The 23,255-nt window shown below is 40.3% G+C and overlaps 1 protein-coding gene across 1 annotated transcript; it reads left to right on the top strand.

The window, feature by feature from the left end:
* The first annotated feature begins 16,075 nt into the window (after positions 1–16,075).
* LOC123942662 (olfactory receptor 2W1-like) lies at positions 16,076–17,020 on the top strand. The gene has a single exon (XM_046006730.1). The coding sequence runs from the start codon at positions 16,076–16,078 to the stop codon at positions 17,018–17,020; it is 945 nt and encodes a 314-aa protein (XP_045862686.1).
* The last annotated feature ends 6,235 nt before the right edge of the window (positions 17,021–23,255 follow it).

The following is a 23,255-nucleotide window of genomic DNA, read 5'->3' as shown; positions in this document are numbered from 1 at the left end:
TTCCATGCCTTTTTCAAGCCCGGCTAGAATGTTCAGAATTGACATTCTGAACTCTTGCTCTGACATATTACTGATGTCTGTGTTGATTAGGTCCCTAGCCTTCGGTACTGCCTGTTGTTCTTTTGTTTGTGGTTATTTTTTCCGCCTTGTCATTTTGTCCAGATAAGAGGATATGAAGGATCAAATAAAATACTAAAAGGGTGGCAAAGACCACCGAATAATGCGCTGTAACCAAATCAGAAGAGACCCCAAATTGCCGGGGGAGGGGGGAAGGGGATACAAAGAGGTTCAGAAAAAAATTTAAAAATAAAACAAATAAAGAAAAAATATAGAAAAGAGAGAAAAATATATATATTTAGATAAACTAATCAAAAACGACAAAAAAGAAAAGGGTAAAAGTTTTTAAAAATTTAGCAGAAGAAGAAAAAAGAAAGTAAAAAAAATTGGAAAAAGAAAAAACAATTGAATTAATCGCAAGACTAAAGAATCATGGGGAGACAGCCATGAGTTCCGTGCTTTGCTTTCTCTTCCTCTGGAATTCTGCTCCTGTCTTAGGAATTGAACCTGCTTTCCTTGATAGATGAATTTAGTCCTGGCTGGATATTTTTTTGATCTTCTGGGGGAGGGGCCTGTTGTAGTGATTCTCAAGTGTCTTTGCTGGAGGCGGGATTGCACCGCCGTTACCGGGGGCCGGACTAAGTAATCGGCTCGGTTTTGCTTTTGGGAGCTTTGATCCCTGAACGCTTTCCATAGAGTTCCGAAGGACAGGAATGAAAATGGCGGCCTCCCAGTCTCCAGCCCAGAGGAGCCGAGAGCTTGGGACCCCACTCCTCAGTGTGCCCCCAGAGTACAGCACCCAATCACTGCCGTATCCCCCGCCTCTAGCTGGGCTCCGAGCTCAGCCAGCCTGTGACCAGTTCAAAGTAACCCCGAGCTGAGAGTTCAGTCCTCGGCTATGTCTCTGTAGCCAGCATCTCTTTTCTAATACCTGTGAGCTCTGCGACACTCCGACATCCCCGATCCTTCTGTGATCCTGTGGGACCTGGAGCCACGGTGACCCCGCGTGGGCTTCACCCCGGTTTAGCCTCTGGAGCAATGTCCCTCAGTGGAATAGACTTTTAAACGTCCTGATTTTGGGGGGGAGTCAAGATGGCGGCGAAGTAGGAGGAGGCACCATTTCAACCTGTACCCTAAAGTGAGCTGATTACCTACCAAGGAACTCCGAAATGAAATCAGCCTGAGATCAGAATTATACATGTCTGGATCGCTACAGGAGCAGAAGAAGCCAGTGCCAGGTAAAGCAGACTGGGAATGTCGGACTGATATCAGAACATAAACAAAAGGGGGAAGGAGCCACCAGAGGTGACCCATTGGAAAGTAATACCCCAACACGAGAGTGCTCTGCAACTGGGGACCAGCATTAACTTGGAGTCTGGTTGAAAGCACTCAAAAAACAAACAGCAAAGGATCGCGGGGGGTAATCGTAGGAACCTGGGCGGGTAGGGTCAGGGACCTAAATCCCCGGACCCAGGACAGCCTCCCCTGGTGCAGAGCCAGAGAGAGTGCGGCGGAGAAATCAGGTTTCCGTCCCTGAGCCGCCAGTGCGCCTGAACGACAGGGTGCCCGAGAACGAGTGGGGTCTGGCTCTGGTGAGAGGCTGGGAGCCTGGCCAGAGGGCAATCCTGAAATGCGCGCATCCCACACCCTCCCTTGGGATAGGTGCTCATAGGCGCTAGCCTGGAGCTCTGGCATCTGGAAAAACCAGACATTCCCAGCCCGGGACAGCGGGAAAATCTCAGTGTGCGATCTCTGCTCTGAACCTCTCTGGCGGTCTGGAGCTGCCTAGACAGCCACCGCTGCCCTGGTTTTGGGTACAGCCAGGAGCTCCTGCATCCCCAGGGACAGTGACTCAGAACCGACTCAGCCAGCAGCTTTTCCAAAACATTCTGGGGCATCTCTCTGAGAGGGAGGACAGGGTGCAGTTTGCTCTCCTTTAAACCTCCAAAAACCATCGAAAGCTGTCAAGGCGAGAGAAAGCAGATGAAAGAACATAAAAACCCCCAGAGAACAAAAGGCTGAAAAAAGCAGTTTCCTCAGAGCTCACTCCCTAGAGGGGAGAGGGAGGACTTAACTCAGGGAACATCATTGTCTGAAAACCCACGTGGCAGGCCCCTCACCCAGAACACCAACCAGGAAGGAAGAAAAAAAAAAAAAAGACTACAAGAGAATCACCACCACTACTTCATAAATACAACTCTTATTTTTAACTCTTTACGAATATTCTGGTTCTTTTTTTTATACATACAGATAATTTTTTAAAGTATTTACCACCACACTGAGATGTCCAGTACATCAAATTCTTTAATAACCTTCTAACCTGAAGTTTTTGATACATACACCTGTGTTTTTCTTTTGCTTTTCTAATTTTTTAATTCTTTTTTAACTTTAACTTAGTTTAGTCTAGTTTATTCTTTTTTAATTTTTATTTTCTACTATACATATAGAGTTAAACTTCAAGGTAATCCCCTTTCCCCAATCAATGCTACCCCTATAGGTAAACCAGTTTCTAATCCCCCTGTAACTTAGGAAAGTTGAGTCCCTTAACATAAACATCAAGATACCTTCAGGAAGAATCAAAATAAACTTCTTCAACCACACTGAGAATCTATAACCACTCTCCCAATTTTTCCTTCTGTCAGTGTTTCTGTGAATTTGTGTTTGTCCTGATAATATATAAATCTTATACTTGGGGTTCTTTCTGATGAGGTTCTTCCCTTTTTTTTTGCTTATATATATATATTTTTTTTTCTCTTCTCATATAATTTTATCAGTCTTTTTTTTTTTGTCTGTTTTTGTTTGTATACTTCATAAATCTGCCCTTGTGGCCCATTTGGGCTGAGCCTTCTTTTTTATCTTCCCTTTTTTTCCTCTCTCTCTCTCCTTTTTTTCCTTTTTTCTTTCCCCTTTTTTTCTTTCTTCTTCTCTATTTCTTTTTCTTTTCTTTTTTTCTCTCATTTGGGTGGGGAATTCTGATTGCACAGAAGCGTTCCAGGGGGCAAATTGACTGAACCACAATCGATAAGTCCAGCTGCATCTGTTCAGTCATCTCTTTCCAAAATGACTAGGAGGAGGAATACTCAACAGAAGAAAAATACAGAGGATGGACCTTCTGCAACAGAGCTAATGACTATCAACATAGACAATATGTCAGAAAAGGAATTCAGACTAACAATTATCCAGGCAATAGCTAGGTGGGAGAAAGCCATGGATAACCAAACAGAATTGATTAGGGCAGAACTGAAAGCCACCAGGGATGATGTTCACAATGTGAGGGCAGAACTGAAAGCCACCAGGGATGATGTTCAAAATGCTCTCAATGAGTTTCAATCTAATCTAAATTCTCTAAAAGCTAGGGTAAATGAGACAGAAGATAGAATTAGTGATCTGGAGGACAAACAGATAGAGAGAAAGGATCAGGAGGAAGCCTGGAACAAACAGCTCAGAAGCCCCGAAAACAGAATCAGGGAAATAAACGATCCCATGAAAAGTTCCAATGTCAGAATTATTGGAATCCCTGAGGGGAGGAAAAAGAAAGAATTCTAGAAGATATAGTGGAAGAAGTTGTCTATGAAAATTTTCCCAATCTCACGAATGCAAGCAACGTTCATGGACTAGAGGCAGAGAGATTTCCTCCCAAGATTTTAGATTCTCGAAAGTCCTCACGACACCTAATAGTTAGAATGAAGAATTATGTTTCAAGAGAGACCCTCTTAAAAGCAGCTAGGACAAAAAAGCCCCTTACATACAGAGGAAAGCCCATTAGAATAACGTGAGACCTTTCCACAGAGACCTGGCAAGCCAGGAAGGGCTGGCAAAATATATTCAGAGTATTAAATGAGAAGAACATGCAACCAAGAATACTCTATCCAGCAAGACTGACATTTAAAATGGATGGAGAGATAAAGAGTTTCTGAGACCGGCAAGGCTTAAAAGACTATGCAACCACCAAGCCGACACTGCAGGATATATTAAAGGGGGTCTTATAAAAGAGAAAAAATCCTAAGAATATCATTGAACAGAAATATAGAAACAATCTACAGACAGAAAGACTTCAAAGGCAACACGATGTCAATCACAATCTATCTCTCAATAATCACTCTCAATGTGAATGGCCTAAATGCGCCCATAAAATTACACAGGGTTGCAGATTGGATAAAACGACAGCACCCATCCATATGTTGTCTACAAGAGACCCATTTTGAACCTAAGGATACACCCAGACTGAAAGTGAATGGATGGAGAAGCATCTTTCATGCCAATGGGCCTCAAAAGAAGGCCGGAGTAGCGATTCTCATATCAGATAAATTAGATTTTAAACTAAAGACTGTAGTCAGAGATACACAAGGACACTACATCATTCTTAAAGGGACTATCCGCCAAGATGATCTAACAATTGTGACTACCTATGCCCCCAATATGGGAGCACCCAATTACATAAGAAAACTATTAATCAAGATAAAGAGTCATATTGATATGAATACAATAATAGTAGGAGATCTTAATATGCCTCTCTCAGAAATAGACAGATCATCGAAGCAGATAATTAATAAAGAATAAGAGCATTGAATGAAACATTTGACCAGATGGACCTCATAGACGTATACAGAACATTCCACCCTAAAACAACAGAATACTCATTCTTCCCAAGTGCACATGGAACCTTCTCCAGAATAGACCACATACTGGGTCACAAAGCAGGACTCAACCGATACCAAAAGACTGACATGATTCCCTGCATATTTTCCGATCACAATGCTTTGAAACTGGAACTCAATCACAAGGAAAAGTTCAGAAGGAACTCAAAAACATGGAAGCTAAAGACCACCTTGCTTAAGAATGCTTGGATCAACCAAGAGATCAAAGATGAACTTAAACAATTCATGGAAACCAATGAGAATGAAGACACCTCGGTCCAAAACCTATGGGGTACAGCAAAGACGGTTCTAAGGGGAAATAGACAGCCATCCAAGCCTCCATCAAAAACATCGAAAAATCCAGAATACACCAGCTGTCTCTACACCTTAAAGAACTGGAGAATCAACAACAAATCAAACCAACTCCACATGCAAGAAGGGAAATAATCAAGATTAGAGCAGAGATCAATGAGCTAGAAACGAGAGATACAGTAGAACGTATCAATGAAACTAGAAGCTGGTTTTTTGAAAGAATCAATAAGACCGATAAACCATTGGCCACACTAATCCAAAGGAAAAGAGAGAAAGCCCAAATTAATAAAATTATGAATGAAAAGGAGAGATCACAACTAACACCAAGGAAATAGAAACAATCATCAGAAATTATTACCAACAGTTATATGCCAATAAGCTAAGCAACCTAGATGAAATGGATGCAGTCCTGGAAAACTACAAACTCCCAACATTGAACCAGGAAGAAATTTACAACCTGAATAGACCGATATCTAGTAACGAGATTGAAGCAGTGATCAAAAACCTCCCAAAAAACAAGAGCCCAGGACCTGACGGATTCCCTGGGGAATTCTACCGAACTTTCAAAGAAGGAATAACACCAATTCTCCTGAAGCTGTTCCAAAAAATTGAAGCAGAAGGAAAACGTCCAGACTCTTTCTATGAAGCCAGCATTACCCTGATCCCCAAAGCAGGCAAAGACCCTAGGAAAAGAGGAGAATTTAAGACCAATATCACTGATGAATATGGATGCAAAGATTCTCACCAAGATCCTAGCAAACAGGATCCAGCAGCACATTCAAAAGATTATCCACCATGACCAGGTGGGATTCATCCCTGGGTTGCAAGGTTGGTTCAACTTCCGCAAATCAATCAATGTGATAGAACAAATCAGTAAGATAAGAAAGAAGAACCACATGGTCCTCTCAATTGATGCAGAAAAAGCATTTGACAAAATCCAGCATCCGATCCTGATGAAAACACTTCAAATATAGGGATAGAGGGAACATTCCTGAACTCCATAAATTCTATCTATGAAAGACCCACAGCAAATATCATCCTCAATGGGAAAAAGCTTGCAGCCTTCCCGTTGAGATCAGGAACACAACAAGGATGCCCACTCTCACCACTCTTGTTCAACATAGTATAAGAAGTCCTAGCAACGGCAATCAGACAACAAAGAGAAATAAAAGGTATCCAAATTGGCAAGGAAGAAGTCAAACTCTCTCTCTTCACAGATGACATGATTCTTTATATGGAAAACCCCAAAGTCTCCACCCCCAAACTACTAGAACTCATACAGCAATTCAGTAACGTGGCTGGATACAAAGTCAATGTACAGAAATCAGTGGCTTTCTTATACACTAACAATGAAAATACAGAAAGGGAAATTAGAGCATCGATTCCATTTACTATAGCACCAAGAACCATAAGATACCTGGGCATAAACCTAACCAAAGACCTCGAATAGCCAAAGGAATATTGAAGAACAAAGCCAAAGTTGGTGGCATCACAATTCCGGACTTCAAGCTCTATTACAAAGCTGTCATCATCAAGACAGCATGGTACTGGCACAAAAACAGACACATAGATCAGTGGAACAGAATAGAGAGCCCAGAAATCGACCCCCAACTCTATGGTCAACTAATCTTCGACAAAGCAGGAAAGAATGTCCAATGGAAAAAAGACAGCCTCTTCAATAAATGGTGCTGGGAAAATTGGACAGCCACATGCAGAAAAATGAAATTGGACCACTTCCTTACACCACACACGAAAATAGACTCCAAATGGATGAAGGACCTCAATGTGAGAAAGGAATCCATCCAAATCCTTGAGGAGAATGCAGGCAGCAACCTCTTCGACCTCAGCCGTAGCAACATCTTCCTAGGAACAATGGCAAAGGCAAGGGAAGCAAGGGCAAAAATGAACTATTGGGATTTCATCAAGATCAAAAGCTTTTGCCCAGCAAAGGAAACAGTTAGCAAAACCAAAAGACAACTGACAGAATGGGAGAAGATATTTGCAAACAACATATCAGATAAAGGGCTAGTATCCAAAATCTATAAGGAACTTAGCAAACTCAACACCCAAAGAACAAACAATCCAATCAAGAAATGGGCAGAGGACATGAACAGACATTTCTGCAAAGAAGACATCCAGATGGCCAACAGACACATGAAAAAGTGCTCCACGTCACTCGGCATCAGGGAAATACAAATCAAAACCACAATGAGATATCACCTCACACCAATCAGAATGGCTAAAATTAACAAGTCAGGAAATGACAGATGCTGGCGAGGATGTGGAGAAAGGGGAACCCTCCTCCACTGTTGGTGGGAATGCAAGCTGGTGCAACCACTCTGGAAAACAGCATGGAGGTTCCTCAAAATGTTGAACATAGAACTACCCTATGACCCCGCAATTGCACTACTGGGTATTTACCCTAAAGATACAAACATAGTGATCCGAAGGGGCACGTGTACCCGAATGTTTATAGCAGCAATGTCTACAATAGCCAAACTATGGAAAGAACCTAGATGTCCATCAACAGATGAATGGATAAAGAAGAGGTGGTATATATACACAATGGAATACTATGCAGCCATCAAAAGAAATGAAATCATGCCATTTGCGACGATGTGGATGGAACTAGAGCGTATCATGCTTAGTGAAATAAGTCAATCGGAGAAAGACAACTATCATATGATCTCCCTGATATGAGGACATGGAGAAGCAACATGGGGGGTTAGGGGGATAGGAGAAGAATAAATGAAACAAGATGGGATTGGGAGGGTGACAAACCATAAATGACTCTTAATCTCACAAAACAAACTGGGGGTTGCTGGGGGGAGGTGGGATTGGGAGAGGGGGAGCGGGCTATGGACATTGGGGAGGGGAGGCGAACCATAAGAGACTATGTACTCTGAAAAACAACCTGAGGGTTTTGAAGGGTCAGGGGTGGGAGGTTGGGGCAACCTGAGGGTTTTGAAGGGTCAGGGGTGAGAGGTTGGGGGAACAGGTGGTGGGTAATGGGGAGGGCACGTTTTGCATGGAGCACTGGGTGTTGTGCAAAAAGAATGAATACTGTTACACTGAAAAAATAAAAAATAAAAAAACCTAACCAAAGAGGTAAAGGACCTGTACTCGAGGAACTACAGAACACTCATGAAAGAAATTGAAGAAGACACAAAAAGATGGAAGACTGTTCCATGCTCTTGGATTGGAAGAATAAACATTGTTAAAATGTCTATACTGCCTAGAGCAATCTATACTTTTAATCCCATTCCGATCAAAATTCCACCGATATTTTTCAAAGAGCTGGAGCAAATAATCCTAAAATTTGTATGGAATCAGAAGAGACCCTGAATTGCTAAGGAAATGTTGAAAAACAAAAACAAAACTGGCGGCATCACGTTGCCCGATTTCAAGCTTTACTACAAAGCTGTGATCACCAAGACAGCGTGGTACTGGCATAAAAACAGACACATAGACCAGTCGAATAGAGTGGAGAGCCCAGATATGGACCCTCATCTCTATGGTGAAATAATCCTCGACAAAACAGGAACAAATATTCAATGGAAAAAAGACAGTCTCTTCAATCAATGGTGCTGGGAAAACTGGACAGCAATATGTAGAAGAATGAAAGTCGACCATTCTCTTACACCGTACACAAAGATAAACTCGAAATGGAAAACAGACCTCAATGTGAGACAGGAATCTATCAGAATCCTAGATGAGAACATAGGCAGTAATCTCTTCGATATTAGCCACAGCAACTTCTTTCAAAACATGTCTCCAAAGGCCACGGAAACAAAAGCAAAAATGAACTTTTGGGACTTCATCAAGATCAACAGTTTCTGCACAGCAAAGGAAACAGTCAACAAAACAAAAAGGCAACCCACGGAATGGGAGAAGATATTTGCAAATGACAGTACAGACAAAAGGTTGATATCCAGGATCTATAAAGAACTTCTCAAACTCAACACACACAAAACAGAGAATCATATCGAAAAACGGGTAGAAGATATGAACAGACACTTCTCCAAAGAAGACATACAAATGGCTATCAGACACATGAAAAAATGTTCATCATCACTAGCCATCAGGGAGTTTCAAATTAAAACCACATTGAGATGCCACCTGACACCAGTTAGAATCGCCAAAATTAGCAAGACAGGAAACAACATGTGTTGGAGAGGATGTGGAGAAAGGGGAACCCTCTTACACTGTTGGTGGGAATTCAAGTTACTGTAGCCACTTTGGAGAACAGTGTGGAGATTCCTGAAGAAATTAAGAATAGAGCTTCCCTATGACCCTGGAATTGCACTGCTGGGTATTTACCCCAAAGATACAGATGTAGTGAAATGTTTATTTCCAATGTTTATTGCAGCAATGGCTACGGTTGCCAAACTGTGGAAAGAACCAAGATGCCCTTCAACAGACGAATGGATGAGGAAGATGTGGTCCATATACACAATGGAGTATTATGCCTCCATCAGAAAGGATGAATACCCAACTTTTGTAGCAACATGGACGGAACTGGAAGAAATTATGCTGAGCGAAATAAGTCAAGCAGAGAGAGTCAAGTATCATATGGTCTCACTTATTTGTGGAGCATAACAAATAACATGGAGGACATGGGGAGATGGAGAGGAGAGGGAGTTGAGGGAAACTGGAAAGGGAGATGAACCATGAGAGACTATGTACTCTGAAAATCAACCAGAGGGTTTTGAAGGGGCGGGGGGGGGTGGGAGGTTGAGGAACCAGGTGGTGGGTAATAGGGAGGGCACGTACTGCATGGAGCACTGGGTGTGATGCCAAAACAATGAACACTGTTATGCTGTAAACAAACAAATACACGAATAAAATAAATACAAATAATAATAATAATAATAAAGCCACAAAAAAAAATTTAAGGCTGTGGCTGACAGAGCCAATAATGGCAAGATCCAGGATCTGAGACTAGGCTCTACACCACCTGGTTAAGGTGCTACACTGAACATCCTAGGAATTGTTTTCCTATTGCTTTAGTTTTACTTTTAATAATATCTTTTATACCAGAAGAGTGTGAAACAGAAAGAGTATCTGTACCCCAATGTTCATAGCAGCAATGGCCACAATCGCCAAACTGTGGAAAGAATCAAGATGCCCTTCAACAGATGAATGGATAAAGAAGATATGGTCCATATATACAGTGGAATATTATGCCTCCATTACAAAGGATGAATACCCAAGTTTTGTATCAACATGGACTGGACTGGAGGAGATTATGCTGAGCGAAATAACTCAAGCAGAGGGAGTGAATTATCATATGGTTTCACTTACTTGTGGAGCCAAAAGAATAACACAGAGCACATTGGGAGATAGAGAGGCGAAATAGTTGGGGGAAATTGGGGTGACAAACAAGGAGAGACTGTGGGCTCTGAGAAACAAACTGTGGGTTTTGAGGGAAGAAGGGTGGAGGGTTGGGTGAGCCTGGTGGTGAATATTAAGGAGGGTATGTATTGCAAGGAGCACTGGGTGTGGTGCATGAACAGTGAAACTTAGAACACTGAAAAAAAATAAAATAAAATTTAAAAGCAATAATAATAATAATATCTTTCATACCAAGAAAAAAAAAGAAAAGAAGAAAAAGAAATGGAAAGACAAGCAAAGATGGGGAAAACATGTACAATACATACATTTGACCAAGGAATTGTGTCCACATTATTTTAAGAACATCTACAAATCAATAATAAAAAGACAAGCCGGTAACAAATGGACAAAACACTTCAATAAATTACTTCTTTAAAAAAATCATGATAAAATCCAAATCTTTTTATTACATTTTATTTTTTCAGTGTTCCAAGATTCATTGTGAAACCCAGATCCTAAGGGAAACTTTCCTAAAATGGTTGTTTGGATAACTCTCTGACCACAATGTGGGATCTGCTAATCATCTCTGTGGAGCACTAGTCCCCAGGGTCAGCACCATGTTAACACACTAGCCTTTACAGTCCTACATAAGTACTTCTTGGAACACACCAAGACCAGGGGAGGGCTCTCCTGGTTTAACTGGGGAGAGACCCACCCACAAATGTGTCTAGCGGCAGTGCACATGAAAAGACTACACATATCCCATCAAAATTACGTTTAACAAGCCAAATTCATCAAATTTTCCACCAGTCCCAAAAATAGTTTTTCTCCAGCATCCACATTAAACAGAGACTTCCCCGAATCTTAGTTCAGCTATTGCATTTCAATGCAAATGTCATCGTGGTGTTAGTACAAGACAGCAGTGGCTAATCGGCATTTCCTAGACTCACTAACTGGCCAAACAAGAATCCTTCTGATTACCCACGAAATGAAGGTTCACCATCATGGGAACATGGATACCTCTGGACGACATAAGAACACAACAGCTGTGAATTCTTCCCTCTTGAAACGTAAATATGTTCTAATTTTCTGTCTCGTTTCCTCTCCATATCATTCTGTACATGAAGTTATGTTTAAATATGTCTGCTTCAATTCTCTTACATTTTACTGAACAAAGTAACATGTAACTGGATCCATATTATGAAAAATGAAAAACTGTTTCAGTGAAAACACTGATGCCACTTTCTTAACATCTGTTCTTTCTGCTTGTCCTCTACAGTTTTTATATCATGTCTACGCTTAAATTTAAATCACAATAACAGCTAATGTTTGAGACCAAGGAAGTCCTATATTTGAATTCACAACATAAAATTACACAAAGTATAATTTCAGGCTTCACACTTCCAATAAGGATACCTGGGTTCTTATGAGACCCAAAGCTCCAGCTGAGCTGGTGATGTATTTCAGCTGCTAACCCTAGCTACCATATGTCTGTTTTAAGTGTTTTATTGAGTTATGTTAGTCACTATATAGAACATCAGCAGTTTTTTATGTAGTGGTACATACTCCATTGTTTGTGTATAACATGCAGTGCCCCATGCAATCTGTGCCCTCCTTAATACCCACCACCAGGCTCACCCATCCCTCCACTCCCATCCCCTCCAAAACCCTCGGTTGTGTCCCTAAGTCCATAGGCTCTCATGGTTCCTCTCCCCCTCTGATTTCCCCCTGTACTTTTCATTTCCTTCTAATGTCCTACATGCAATTCCTTACATTCCACAAATAAGTGAAACTATATAATTGTCTGTCTCTTCTTGACTTATTTCACTCAGCATAATCCCCTCCAGTCCCTTCCAACATATATTTTAGAAACTGCATGTGCATCACGGATATTCACAGCCTTCTTCAGTGGTACAGCACACTCTCAACTCATAATCAACGCATTTGATAAGCCATGGTGAGTTCAAGGACGGCAACCAGAAAAGCATGGTAGTTAACATCACACAGTCTTAGCAAGAGCTGACAACCATCACGCACTTAGTCTGGGAACATAAAGCTAAGAGTATATTTAGGTTCTAGATAATAGGTTCTAATATTATAGGAAACTCAAAACAAATATAAAAATTTTAATGAGCCAAACTAAACAATATTGTCTAGAGAAGCACATTTGGGTAATCAAGCTATAAAAAACAAGGAGGTGATTACTATAAACACGAAGATAGTGGATACTTTGAGGAACAGAGAAGGATAATGATAGGTTGAGACACAAAGAGAAGCTCCTGAGGAGCTTGGCAGGGTTCTATTTCTGGATCTGATTGTTAGTTACAAGAATATTCAACTTAATTCATTGAGCTTTTGCTTTTCCCTTTATCTATGTTTTATTTTACAATAAAAGTGTCTTTTTTCTTTTTTTTTCATTAATTTCTTTTCAGTGTAACAGAATTCATTGTTTATGCACCACACCCAGTGCTCCATGCAATATGTGCCCTCCATAATACCCACCAGCTGGCTCCCCGAACCTCGTAAACCCCCTTCAAAACCCTCAGATTGTTTTTCAGAGTCCATATCTCTCATGGTTCACCTCCCCTTCCAATTTCCCACAACTCCCTTCTCCTCTCCATCTCCCCGTGTCCTCCATGTTATTTGTTATGCTCCACAAATAAGTGAAACCATATGATAATTGACCCTCTCTGCCTGACTTATTTCACTCAGCATAATCTCTTCCAGTCCCATCCATGTTGCTACAAAAGTTGGGTATTCATCCTTTCTGATGGAGGCATAATACTCCATAGTGTATATGGACCACATCTTCCATCTCCATTCTTCCATGGAAGGGCATCTAAGTTCTTTCCACAGTTTGGCGACCATGGCCATTGTTGCTATAAACATTGGGGTACAGATGGCTCTTCTTTTCACTACATCTGTATCTTTGGGGTAAATACCCAGTAGTTCAATTGCAGTGTCATAGGGAAGCTCTATTTTTAACTTCTTAAGGAATCTCCACACTGTTCTCCAAAGTGGCTGAACCAAATTGCATTCCCACCAACAGTGTAGGAGGGTTCCCCTTTCTCCACATCCTCTCCAACACATGTTGTTTCCTGTATTGCTAATTTTGGCCATTCTAACTGGTGTAAGGTGGTATCTCAATGTGGTTTTATTTTTTTCACTTTTGTTTAATTTCTTTTCAGTGTAACATATTCATTGTAGTTTTAATTTGAATTTCCCTGATGGCTAGTGATGATGAACATTTTTTCGTGTGTCTGACAGCCATTAGTATGTCTTCATTGGAGAAGTGCCTGCTCATGTCTTCTGCCCATTTTTTGACATGATTATCTGTTTTGTGTGTGTTGAGTTTGAGAAGTTCTTTATACATCCTGGATATCAGCCTTTAGTCTGTACTCTCATTTGCAAATATCTTCTCTCATTCCGTGTGTTGTCTCTTTGTTTTGTTGACTGCTTCCTTTGATGTGCAGATAAAGTGTCTTTTTTCTGAAGCCATGTTGAATTGACTTATTCCATGTTATTTGCAGAATGCAGAAAAAGAGCCTGCATGTTAAGGAGGCATCTAGGAGCTCAACATGAGGAGTAGGGATGAGGCACAGATTAAAGGTGCAGAGCTACAAAGCTCTGAAAACAGAAATTGTGTGAACGTTCTGTGTAAGACCTCCTTCATAGGACAGAAGGCTGGATCGTGCTTTCTGAGTCTATTTCAGCCCTGAAGTTCTATGACCTTTTAATTCCCAGCACTATCCCAACCTTATATGGTTAAAGAATGTCCAGTGCATTATGTAATTTAGGCCTTTTTGGAGCTAAGTCCTCTGTACTTTCCTGTCTCTGGGTTTATCAGTTCAGTACGTACATCACGTTTGAGAGCACTTTTGTGTACATGAGTGTCTGTGCATAACAATGAATTCTGGAACACTGAAAGGAAATTTAAAAATAAATATATTTTTTTAAAAAAGTTATGCGAACATAAAATTTTAACCATTCCAAGTTTATTTCTAGACCATTATGGTAAAATCACAAGTGTGAAAAGTAAAGAGTGTAAGAAATGAATAGAATAATAATTCGTGGGTAGGTGATTTCAATTTTATTTTTGAGGATTAAATTTGAACCAAGCTTAGTTCCTACCGTTTTCACAAATGCTAAACCTCACCAAGTCCCTTGATGAATATTATTATCTTCAGTGAACATACAGAAAACCTGTTGTACATGAGGGTTACAAAACTGCCCAAGGACACATTACCTCTGAGTAGTGAAGCTGGGATTTGACACCAAGATCTGAGTCCAGAATCTGTGCAATTAAACACTATGCTTAATTTAGCTGACCTCTTACCACATAAATACTTCACACTCATTACTTAAATTAAATTTCCATTTTGAATTGAGAAAAATTACATCCCAATCTCATGCTACTTGGTAGTAATAGTTCCTTCTTCATGATTATAACATTTCCATGTTATAGCAGAACTGCTTAAAACAATGATATACCATAGGTAAATTATTTTACTTGACTGCAGCAAATAAATTTATTATTCCTTGACCCCACTCTATGAATATAACTCACTTTAGATCTGAAGTTCATGATCAGAAATTATATGAACAAAAAATTTATAAACAACAAAAAACTAAAAGATATTTACACACTAAGTCAGTCATTAACCAATCCACCTACATAATGATATACTAAAGTATTCACAATAGTGAAATATATATTTTTATCACCTTTCTGTATTCTTTTAGAATTGAAATGGGGTTTTACCTATAGAGTTCCAAAGCAACCAGAGGATTGACTCAGATACATGGTAAATTCCATGCAGAAAAACAACTCAACTGACTTTAATGAGCTGCTTTTTATCCAGTTAACTCCATTGCTACTATTACTGAATGGTCAGGTGAATAACAGGTAACACAGGTTACTGTGTGTATGTGGTAACCAGAGGCTTCTGAAATTAGTTTAAATTCTGAAACAAATCAGTAAGGTTATTTAAATGCTCTGTTCACAGTCATGAATAGTATTCTGAGAAACACAGGGCCTCTGTACATGGCAATGAAAGTTAGTAAGAAATATGAGTATTCCTGGCACCAAAACACACGCACAAAATGGGCAATATAGTGGGGAACACCAAAACTGATACAAGGAACATCAGTGTCTACAATGTCAAACAGCAGGGGAAATATGAGGAGGAGGTTGGGGGTGATATGATGATAATATCTGGAATGCACACATTTGGAAATTAATTTAGAAAGTCGTGTTGATACCAAATAGTGCAGCTTATCCCAAGAATATGGGTCATTTAACTTTTAACCTCCACTCCTTTGATAAGGGAAACATTTGTCATGATCAAGTGATACTTATATCACATGGTAAAGAAAGAAAAATTGCTCAAAATATACCCCACTCTTAAATTATATCCCTAACACATGGATTTGTTACCTAACCAAAACACAACCATAGGTGTCATAGTATCATTAAACCCTCTCAATGCTTTACAATTCAGTGTGATTAGGTTTGCCATATTATTTTTAAAACCACTCTGGTTATGAGTAAACACAGACACGCTTTGGGCAAGGAACACAAGGGGAGTGTTAACAGAGGTGGTCCAAATGGGAGAGAGCACACAAACAACTGAATTGGGGATATTCATGGCAAACTACATGGCAAGCTTTTTCTGCCTAGGGCTGATGCTATTTTGATTACCATGATCTTGTCTCCTAGATTTTCCTAAGGAGACATGGACAAAAACAATGGAAGTTCCACAACAGATTTCATCCTGCTTGGCTTTTCTGATCGACCACAATTAGAACCCCTCATCTCTGGGGTGGTCTTCATCTTCTATATTGTGACTCTGGTAGGAAACACAACCATCATTCTTGTATCTTACCTAGACACCCAGCTCCATACGCCCATGTATTTCTTCTTATCCAATTTGTCTTTTTTGGATCTCTGCTATGCAACTAGCATTATCCCCCAGATGCTGGTAAATCTGTGGGGCCCAACAAAGTCTATCACCTATGGAGGCTGTGTGCTCCAGTTCTTCTTTGCCCTTGACCTGGGAGCCACTGAATGTCTTATCTTGGCTGTGATGGCCTATGACCGCTATGCTGCTGTCTGTCAACCTCTTCACTACACAGTAATAATGCACCCTCAGCTTTGCCAGAAGATGGTGATCACTGCCTGGTTAGGTGGTCTTGGCAGTGCATTAATTCTTTGCTCCCTGACTTTGAAATTACCAAGATGTGGCCACAGGGAGGTGGATAATTTTTTCTGTGAAATGCCAGCATTGATCAAGATGGCTTGTGTACATTCAAAAGTAATGGAGATCATTGTCTTTGCTCTGGGAGTGGTATTTCTTCTGGTACCTCTATCACTAATTTTCATCTCATATGCAGTAATCACTCAAGTAGTTGTGAGAATCAAGTCAGCAACAAGGTGGAGTAAGGTCCTTAACACATGTGGTTCCCACCTCACAGTAGTAACTCTGTTTTATGGAACACTCATTTATATGTACATGAAGCCACAGGATAGCACATCCCAAGATGAGGGGAAGTTCCTTCCTCTTTTTTACACAATCATCACCCCCACTCTTAACCCTCTGATCTATACATTAAGAAACAAAGATGTAGAGAGTGCCGTAAAGAGAATACTGTCTGTGGAGAAATGGTCAGCCAATTCATGAGTTAGTTGGAAGAGAGCTAAGGAAATTATATTGACCTTTACCAACAGATGTATTGATTCATTTATGAAAAGAGAAATTATTGGCTGTCTACTGGGTACCAAGAATTGTACTAGGTACTGGCTTTGTAAATCTGTAGAAGTAGACAGAAACTATAAGGAGAGAGATAGTCAATTCATACACTTAAAAGACTTCAAGACTGATCAGGGCTACTGATAAGTAAACATAACTATGAGATTTGATTAAGTACAGTAACAAATATTAAGAAAATATTTCACAGGGAAATTTATTTTAATGTAAGATTCACAGGACACTCAGGATATAAAATCAATGCACAGAAATCAGTTGCATTTCTGTACACCAACAACAAGACAGAAGAAAGAGAAATTAAGGAGTCAATCCCATTTACAATTGTACCCAAAACTATAAGATACCTAGGAATGAACCTAACCAAAGAGGCTAAGAATCTATACACAGAAAATTATAAAGTACTCATGAAAGAAATTGAGGAAGACACAAAGAAATGGAAATATGTTCCATGCTCCTGGATTGGAAGAATAAATATTGTGAAAATGTCTATGCTACCTAAAGTAATCTACACATTTAATGCAATCCCTATCAAAATACCATCCATTTTTTTCAAAGAAATGGAACAAATAATCCTAAAATTTATATGGAACCAGAAAAGACCTCGAATAGCCAAAGGAATACTGAAAAAGAAAGCCAAAGTTCGTGGCATCACAATTCCGGACTTCAAGCTCTATTACAAAGTTGTCATCATCAAGACAACATGGTACTGGCACAAAAACAGACACATAGATCAGTGGAACAGAATAGAGAGCCCAGAAATCGACCCTCAACTCTATGGTCAACTAATCTTCGACAAAGCAGGAAAGAATGTCCAATGGAAAAAAGACAGTCTCTTCAATAAATGGTGCTGGGAAAATTGGACAGCCACATGCAGAAAAATGAAATTGGGCCACTTCCTTACACCACACACGAAGATAGACTCCAAATGGATGAAGGACCTCAATGTGAGAAAGGAATCTATGAAAATCCTTGAGGAGAACGCAGGCAGCAACCTCTTCGACCTCAGCCATAGCAACATCTTCCTAGGAACAACGGCAAAGGCAAGGGAAGCAAGGGCAAAAATGAACTATTGGGATTTCATCAAGATCAAAAGCTTTTGCCCAGCAAAGGAAACAGTTAGCAAAACCAAAAGACAACTGACAGAATGGGAGAAGATATTTGCAAACAACATATCAGATAAAGGGCTAGTATCCAAAATCTATAAGGAACTTAGCAAACTCAACACCCAAAGAACAAACAATCCAATCAAGAAATGGGCAGAGGACATGAACAGACGTTTCTGCAAAGAAGACATCCAGATGGCCAACAGACACATGAAAAAGTGCTCCACGTCACTTGGCATCAGGGAAATACAAATCAAAACCACAATGAGATATCACCTCACACCAGTCAGAATGGCTAAAATTAACAAGTCAGGAAAGGACAGATGCTGGCGAGGATGCGGAGAAAGGGGAACCCTCCTCCACTGTTGGTGGGAATGCAAGCTGGTGCAACCACTCTGGAAAACAGCATGGAGGTTCCTCAAAATGTTGAAAATAGAACTACCCTCTGACCCAGCAATTCCACTACTGGGTATTTACCCTAAAATACAAACATAGTGATCCGAAGGGGCACGTGTACCCGAATGTTTATAGCAGCAATGTCTACAATAGCCAAACTATGGAAAGAACCTAGATGTCCATCAACAGATGAATGGATAAAGAAGAGGTGGTATATATACACAATGGAATACTATGCAGCCATCAAAAGAAATGAAATCTTGCCTTTTGCGATGACGTGGATGGAACTAGAGCGTATCATGCTTAGTGAAATAAGTCAATCAGAGAAAGACAACTATCATATGATCTCCCTGATATGAGGACATGGAGAAGCAACATGGGGGGCTAGGGGGATAGGAGAAGAATAAATGAAACAAGATGGGATTGGGAGGGAGACAAACCATAAATGACTCTTGATCTCACAAAACAAACTGGGGGTTGCTGGGGGGAGGTGGGATTGGGAGAGGGGGAGGGGGCTATGGACACTGGGGAGGGGAGGCAAACCATAAGAGACTATGGACTCTGAAAAACAACCTGATGGTTTTGAAGGGTCGGGGTGGGAGGTTGGGGGAACAGGTGGTGGGTAATAGGGAGGGCACGTTTTGCATGGAGCACTGGGTGTTGTGCAAAAACAATGAATACTGTTACGCTGAAAAAAATAAATAAAATGGAAAAAAAAAAGATTCACAGGACACTGATTACTTTTTCCAAGTCTTAACACTTTTATGGAAAATAACACACCCTTGAGGCACCTGATACATCAGCAGGGCCTTTGTGCTGGAGATCAGATAACCACTGACACCCACTCTGTCTTCTGCTTCTAGTTTTACCTAGGCACAATGCCACTATACCACATTTCTGAACCTGGCTTCCCCCAACACACTGCCAGAGATTCATTGCGTGTAACTCCTGAGTTATCTTCTCAAACACAAAACCATTTATTCTCACTCTTTCCCCACTCCTTCTTCTTGGTTGGAATGTGAATGTGAAGAGTATCTAGCTTTACCAAACCCTAAGAGGGAATGAAAAAATAAGAAGGAAAGAGAACCACCCACCAATAGAGGAATGCCTCCAGAATAATATAGAGGGGGAAAGCTTCTATACTGTTTAATATTAATTAAGCCACTCTGCTTTGGGATCAATTAGAGTAGCTTAACTTTAACCCTCCATGGTCTGATAAGGAGTTTGGTATTTCCTATAAGGTAGTCTGATCCTTGGGCCAGCAGCAACACCATCACTTGGTCCCGTATCAAAAATGCATACTCTTGGGCCCACTTCAGGCCTACTGACCAGCTATCCAAGGATGGATCCAGCAACTGATTTTTTTGAAGATTTTATCTATTTATTTATTTCATAGAGAGACAGCGAGAACGGGAACACAAGCAGGGGGCGTGGGAGAGGGAGAAGCAGGTTTCTGACTGAGTAGGGAGCCCCATGGAGGGCTCGATCCCAGGACCCTGGGATCATGACCTGATGTTTAATGACTGAGTTACCCAGGTGTGTCCCCACCCACCCACAGCAACTGGTATTTTTAACAAGCACTACAGATGATAATGATAAAGTCTGAGAACGAGTATAATACAGAATAAGTAGATGTTGTGTTCTAAACAGAAAATTAACATAGTTTTATGGGTTTTAATTGATTTCCTCCCATACACCTGTGAAAGGGGGTGGGTAATGGTTTTTCTAGGCTCTTAGATAAGAGAAAAAAAAGGAAATGAGGCGTTTCCTCTAAATGAAATCACTCTAAAAGGGTGTCCTTTATTTAATACTATCCTCTTGCTATTTTGTTTAATAATATTCTTTGTTTTGTTGAATTATGGTGGCAGTAATTGTAATTTTCTGGAAAGGGACTTGATCTTATTTCACAAAATAAAAATTTAGCAATCTCATATTAGTTTCCCCATTTTTTTAACCTTTTTTTAGTGGTAAATACATTCTAACTCTGAGAATCTCTATGCTGAAGAGAAAACTATTCCCCTTCTCTACAAATCAACCATTTCAGAATTGGAAATTCTGTCTGCATGTGAGAGTCCTCATATTGTCAGTGCCTTTGCTTTGTGATTAGCAAATAAGGCCAAATAAGCCAAAATCTACCTGGAGTATGTGGGTGGGGTTCTGAGGTGTATAGGGGTTAATGTTCTTCTCTCTCCCATCCTCAATCTCTGTGGTTCCCACATTCCACAGGGAAAACACATTATAAACATTATAAACACATTAAACATTTGATTCCTCATTGAACACTGCATTAAAAACTAATGATATACTATATGGTGGCTAACTGAACATAATAAAAATGAGATAAAATAAAAATTTTAGGCTGCAAAAAATTTTAAAATTTTAAAAATAAACATTCAATTCCTTTCTGCAGGTAACTTTAAAACAACCAGGTGTGTAAGCCTTAAGAATAATAAGGAATCTGGGAGAGGGTGATGATATCCAAAGACTGGAAGCCCTAGAGAAAATGTAACATTTATGGTGTTGCAAGGACTTTGCTTGGAGAACGTTTAGAATGGTGACACTGTGGACAATGGAAATGAGTATCAAGTTTTGTGAAAAAAGCTCACCCCCAATCTTAGTAAACTAGTGATGTATCACTTAAAAACCTTTGACTCAACTCTTAAATCAGTTGCTATCTTCCTTTTGGAGAGATATCCTTACAAATTTCATCAATCTACCCTGTGAATTCCCTCCAAAACCAGTCACTACACTGGCATTATCCTTTTCTGTGTTTGTTGTAGATATGTTTGAGGAAAAGGCATTGGTGAGCTTTTCAACAACAGAGAGCCTCTTAATCATGTGTGATTTTACTGTGTCTAATTTGGCTTCCAAAATTATTCCATATTCAGTAAATATCTGGATAATGATTAAGTGAACAAAGAGGTTTCTTTTAAATAAATATACATGAAAATATTCTTATTCTACAGAATATGACAAATGTTCATTGGGTAATGAATACTGGAGCTGCACCTTCAGGCTTTTAACATTTAGAACATTTGCAACACCTGACACCTAAGAAAAGGGAAGTATAGTATAGTTTTTTCTTTCACCTGCATAATAATACAGAATCCTTATGAGTGTTTATCTGGGCATGACAAAAACAGAAAGAATAAAAAAAGTTTATTATCTCATAATGTAGAAATCATGACTACAAACTTTTTAGTTAATTTCATTTTAAATTTTTCCCTTCCATACTAAAGTTTGGGTCACACTGAGTAGCTGATTTATTTCTACTAATGTGTACATTTACATCAGATAAATCACACCCAAGGGAGAAAAACTTGACTCCTAGAAGAGTGGGAAAACATCTCAGTTGATTGGTGGCCCTCCAAAGGCCACTGTACGTGAACAGACACACCATGTAACTGATGTGAGAAGGTCACTGGGAGAAAGATGCTGACAAAGACAAGACTGGAAAAACAATGTCTTCGTGTTATAGCACATGCTTGTTCCTGTCTGCAAAGATGACTGAGCTCTCCCCAGGGACAAAATGATGGATGAGGAAACATATACAGGTTCTAGCACCTGAGGAAGGTATGAATGGTCTTCTAGGTTAGTGAGTAACACCTTGCATTCAATGATGGCCTCAGCTAATCAAGGTCAAATGTTAGAGACTCCTTGGTATTCTATATTAAAAGCTTGGTAACATAATGTATTATCAAGAATTTGGGGAAAGGGGGTACCTGAGTGGCTCAGTGGGTTAAAGCCTCTGCCTTCAGCTCAGATCATGATCCCAGGGTCCTGGGATCAAGCCCCACATTGGGCTCTCTGCTCAGCGGGGAGCCTTCTCCCCCCCCCCCCCCGTCTGCCTCTCTACCTATTTGTGATTTCTGTCTGTCAAATAAATAAATAAAATCTTAAAAAAAAGAATTTGGGGAAACAGAAACCTCAGCTTTTCCTGATTGTGGTAGTGATCTGCTGCCACCTAAACACTCTCTAAAGAAATAAACTGTCCTGCTGCAAATGACAGACATAGGCTGAAAATCTCTCACCCACAATTCTGAATTTAACCAGTTTGGAAAATTGAAAATGTTCATAATGTTGTTGGCAGCAAATGTAATAGATGTGTCCTAAATAGATATGAGGCTACTTCTGCTCTTTCAATTCTGGTTTTTAAAAAAGTCAGATTTTTTTTTCCAAGGTAAGATGGCAGAGGAGTGAGGGGCTCCATTTCTACTGGTCTCCTGAATTTAGCTGGATATCTTCCAAGCCAGTCTGAACTCCCATGAAAACAGACTGAGATGTAAGATTATATGTCCTGGATCTCCACAGGGGCAGAGGATCTTCTATGCAGAGGTACAAAGAATAGTGTTGTGATTGCACAGACAGATACCGGAAGCTAAACAGAAGGGTGAGGGGGCCATCAGAAGCTACCCATTTGAAAGTAAAATAAATCCCCAGTGCAAAAATATCCTGCACCTGGGGACAAACAGTGGGCCCCAGGCAGCCGCTTGTGTGGACCTGTGCCTACAGACATGGGGGCTGCCATTGCTGCAGCCGCCACCCACAGACACTCCTACCAGGATTGCTTGTGGTTTTGAGGCACAGGGGGTGGAGACAAGCTGGGGCCTGGGTCAACCACTGAGAGGATCCATGGGGGCAGGCACCAC

The sequence above is a fragment of the Meles meles genome, chromosome 5 (genome assembly GCF_922984935.1).
Source record: "Meles meles chromosome 5, mMelMel3.1 paternal haplotype, whole genome shotgun sequence".
NCBI classification, from domain to species: domain Eukaryota; kingdom Metazoa; phylum Chordata; class Mammalia; order Carnivora; family Mustelidae; genus Meles; species Meles meles.
The sequence above is the reverse complement of the archived record's forward strand: the minus strand, read 5'-3'. Positions and strand labels throughout refer to the sequence as shown.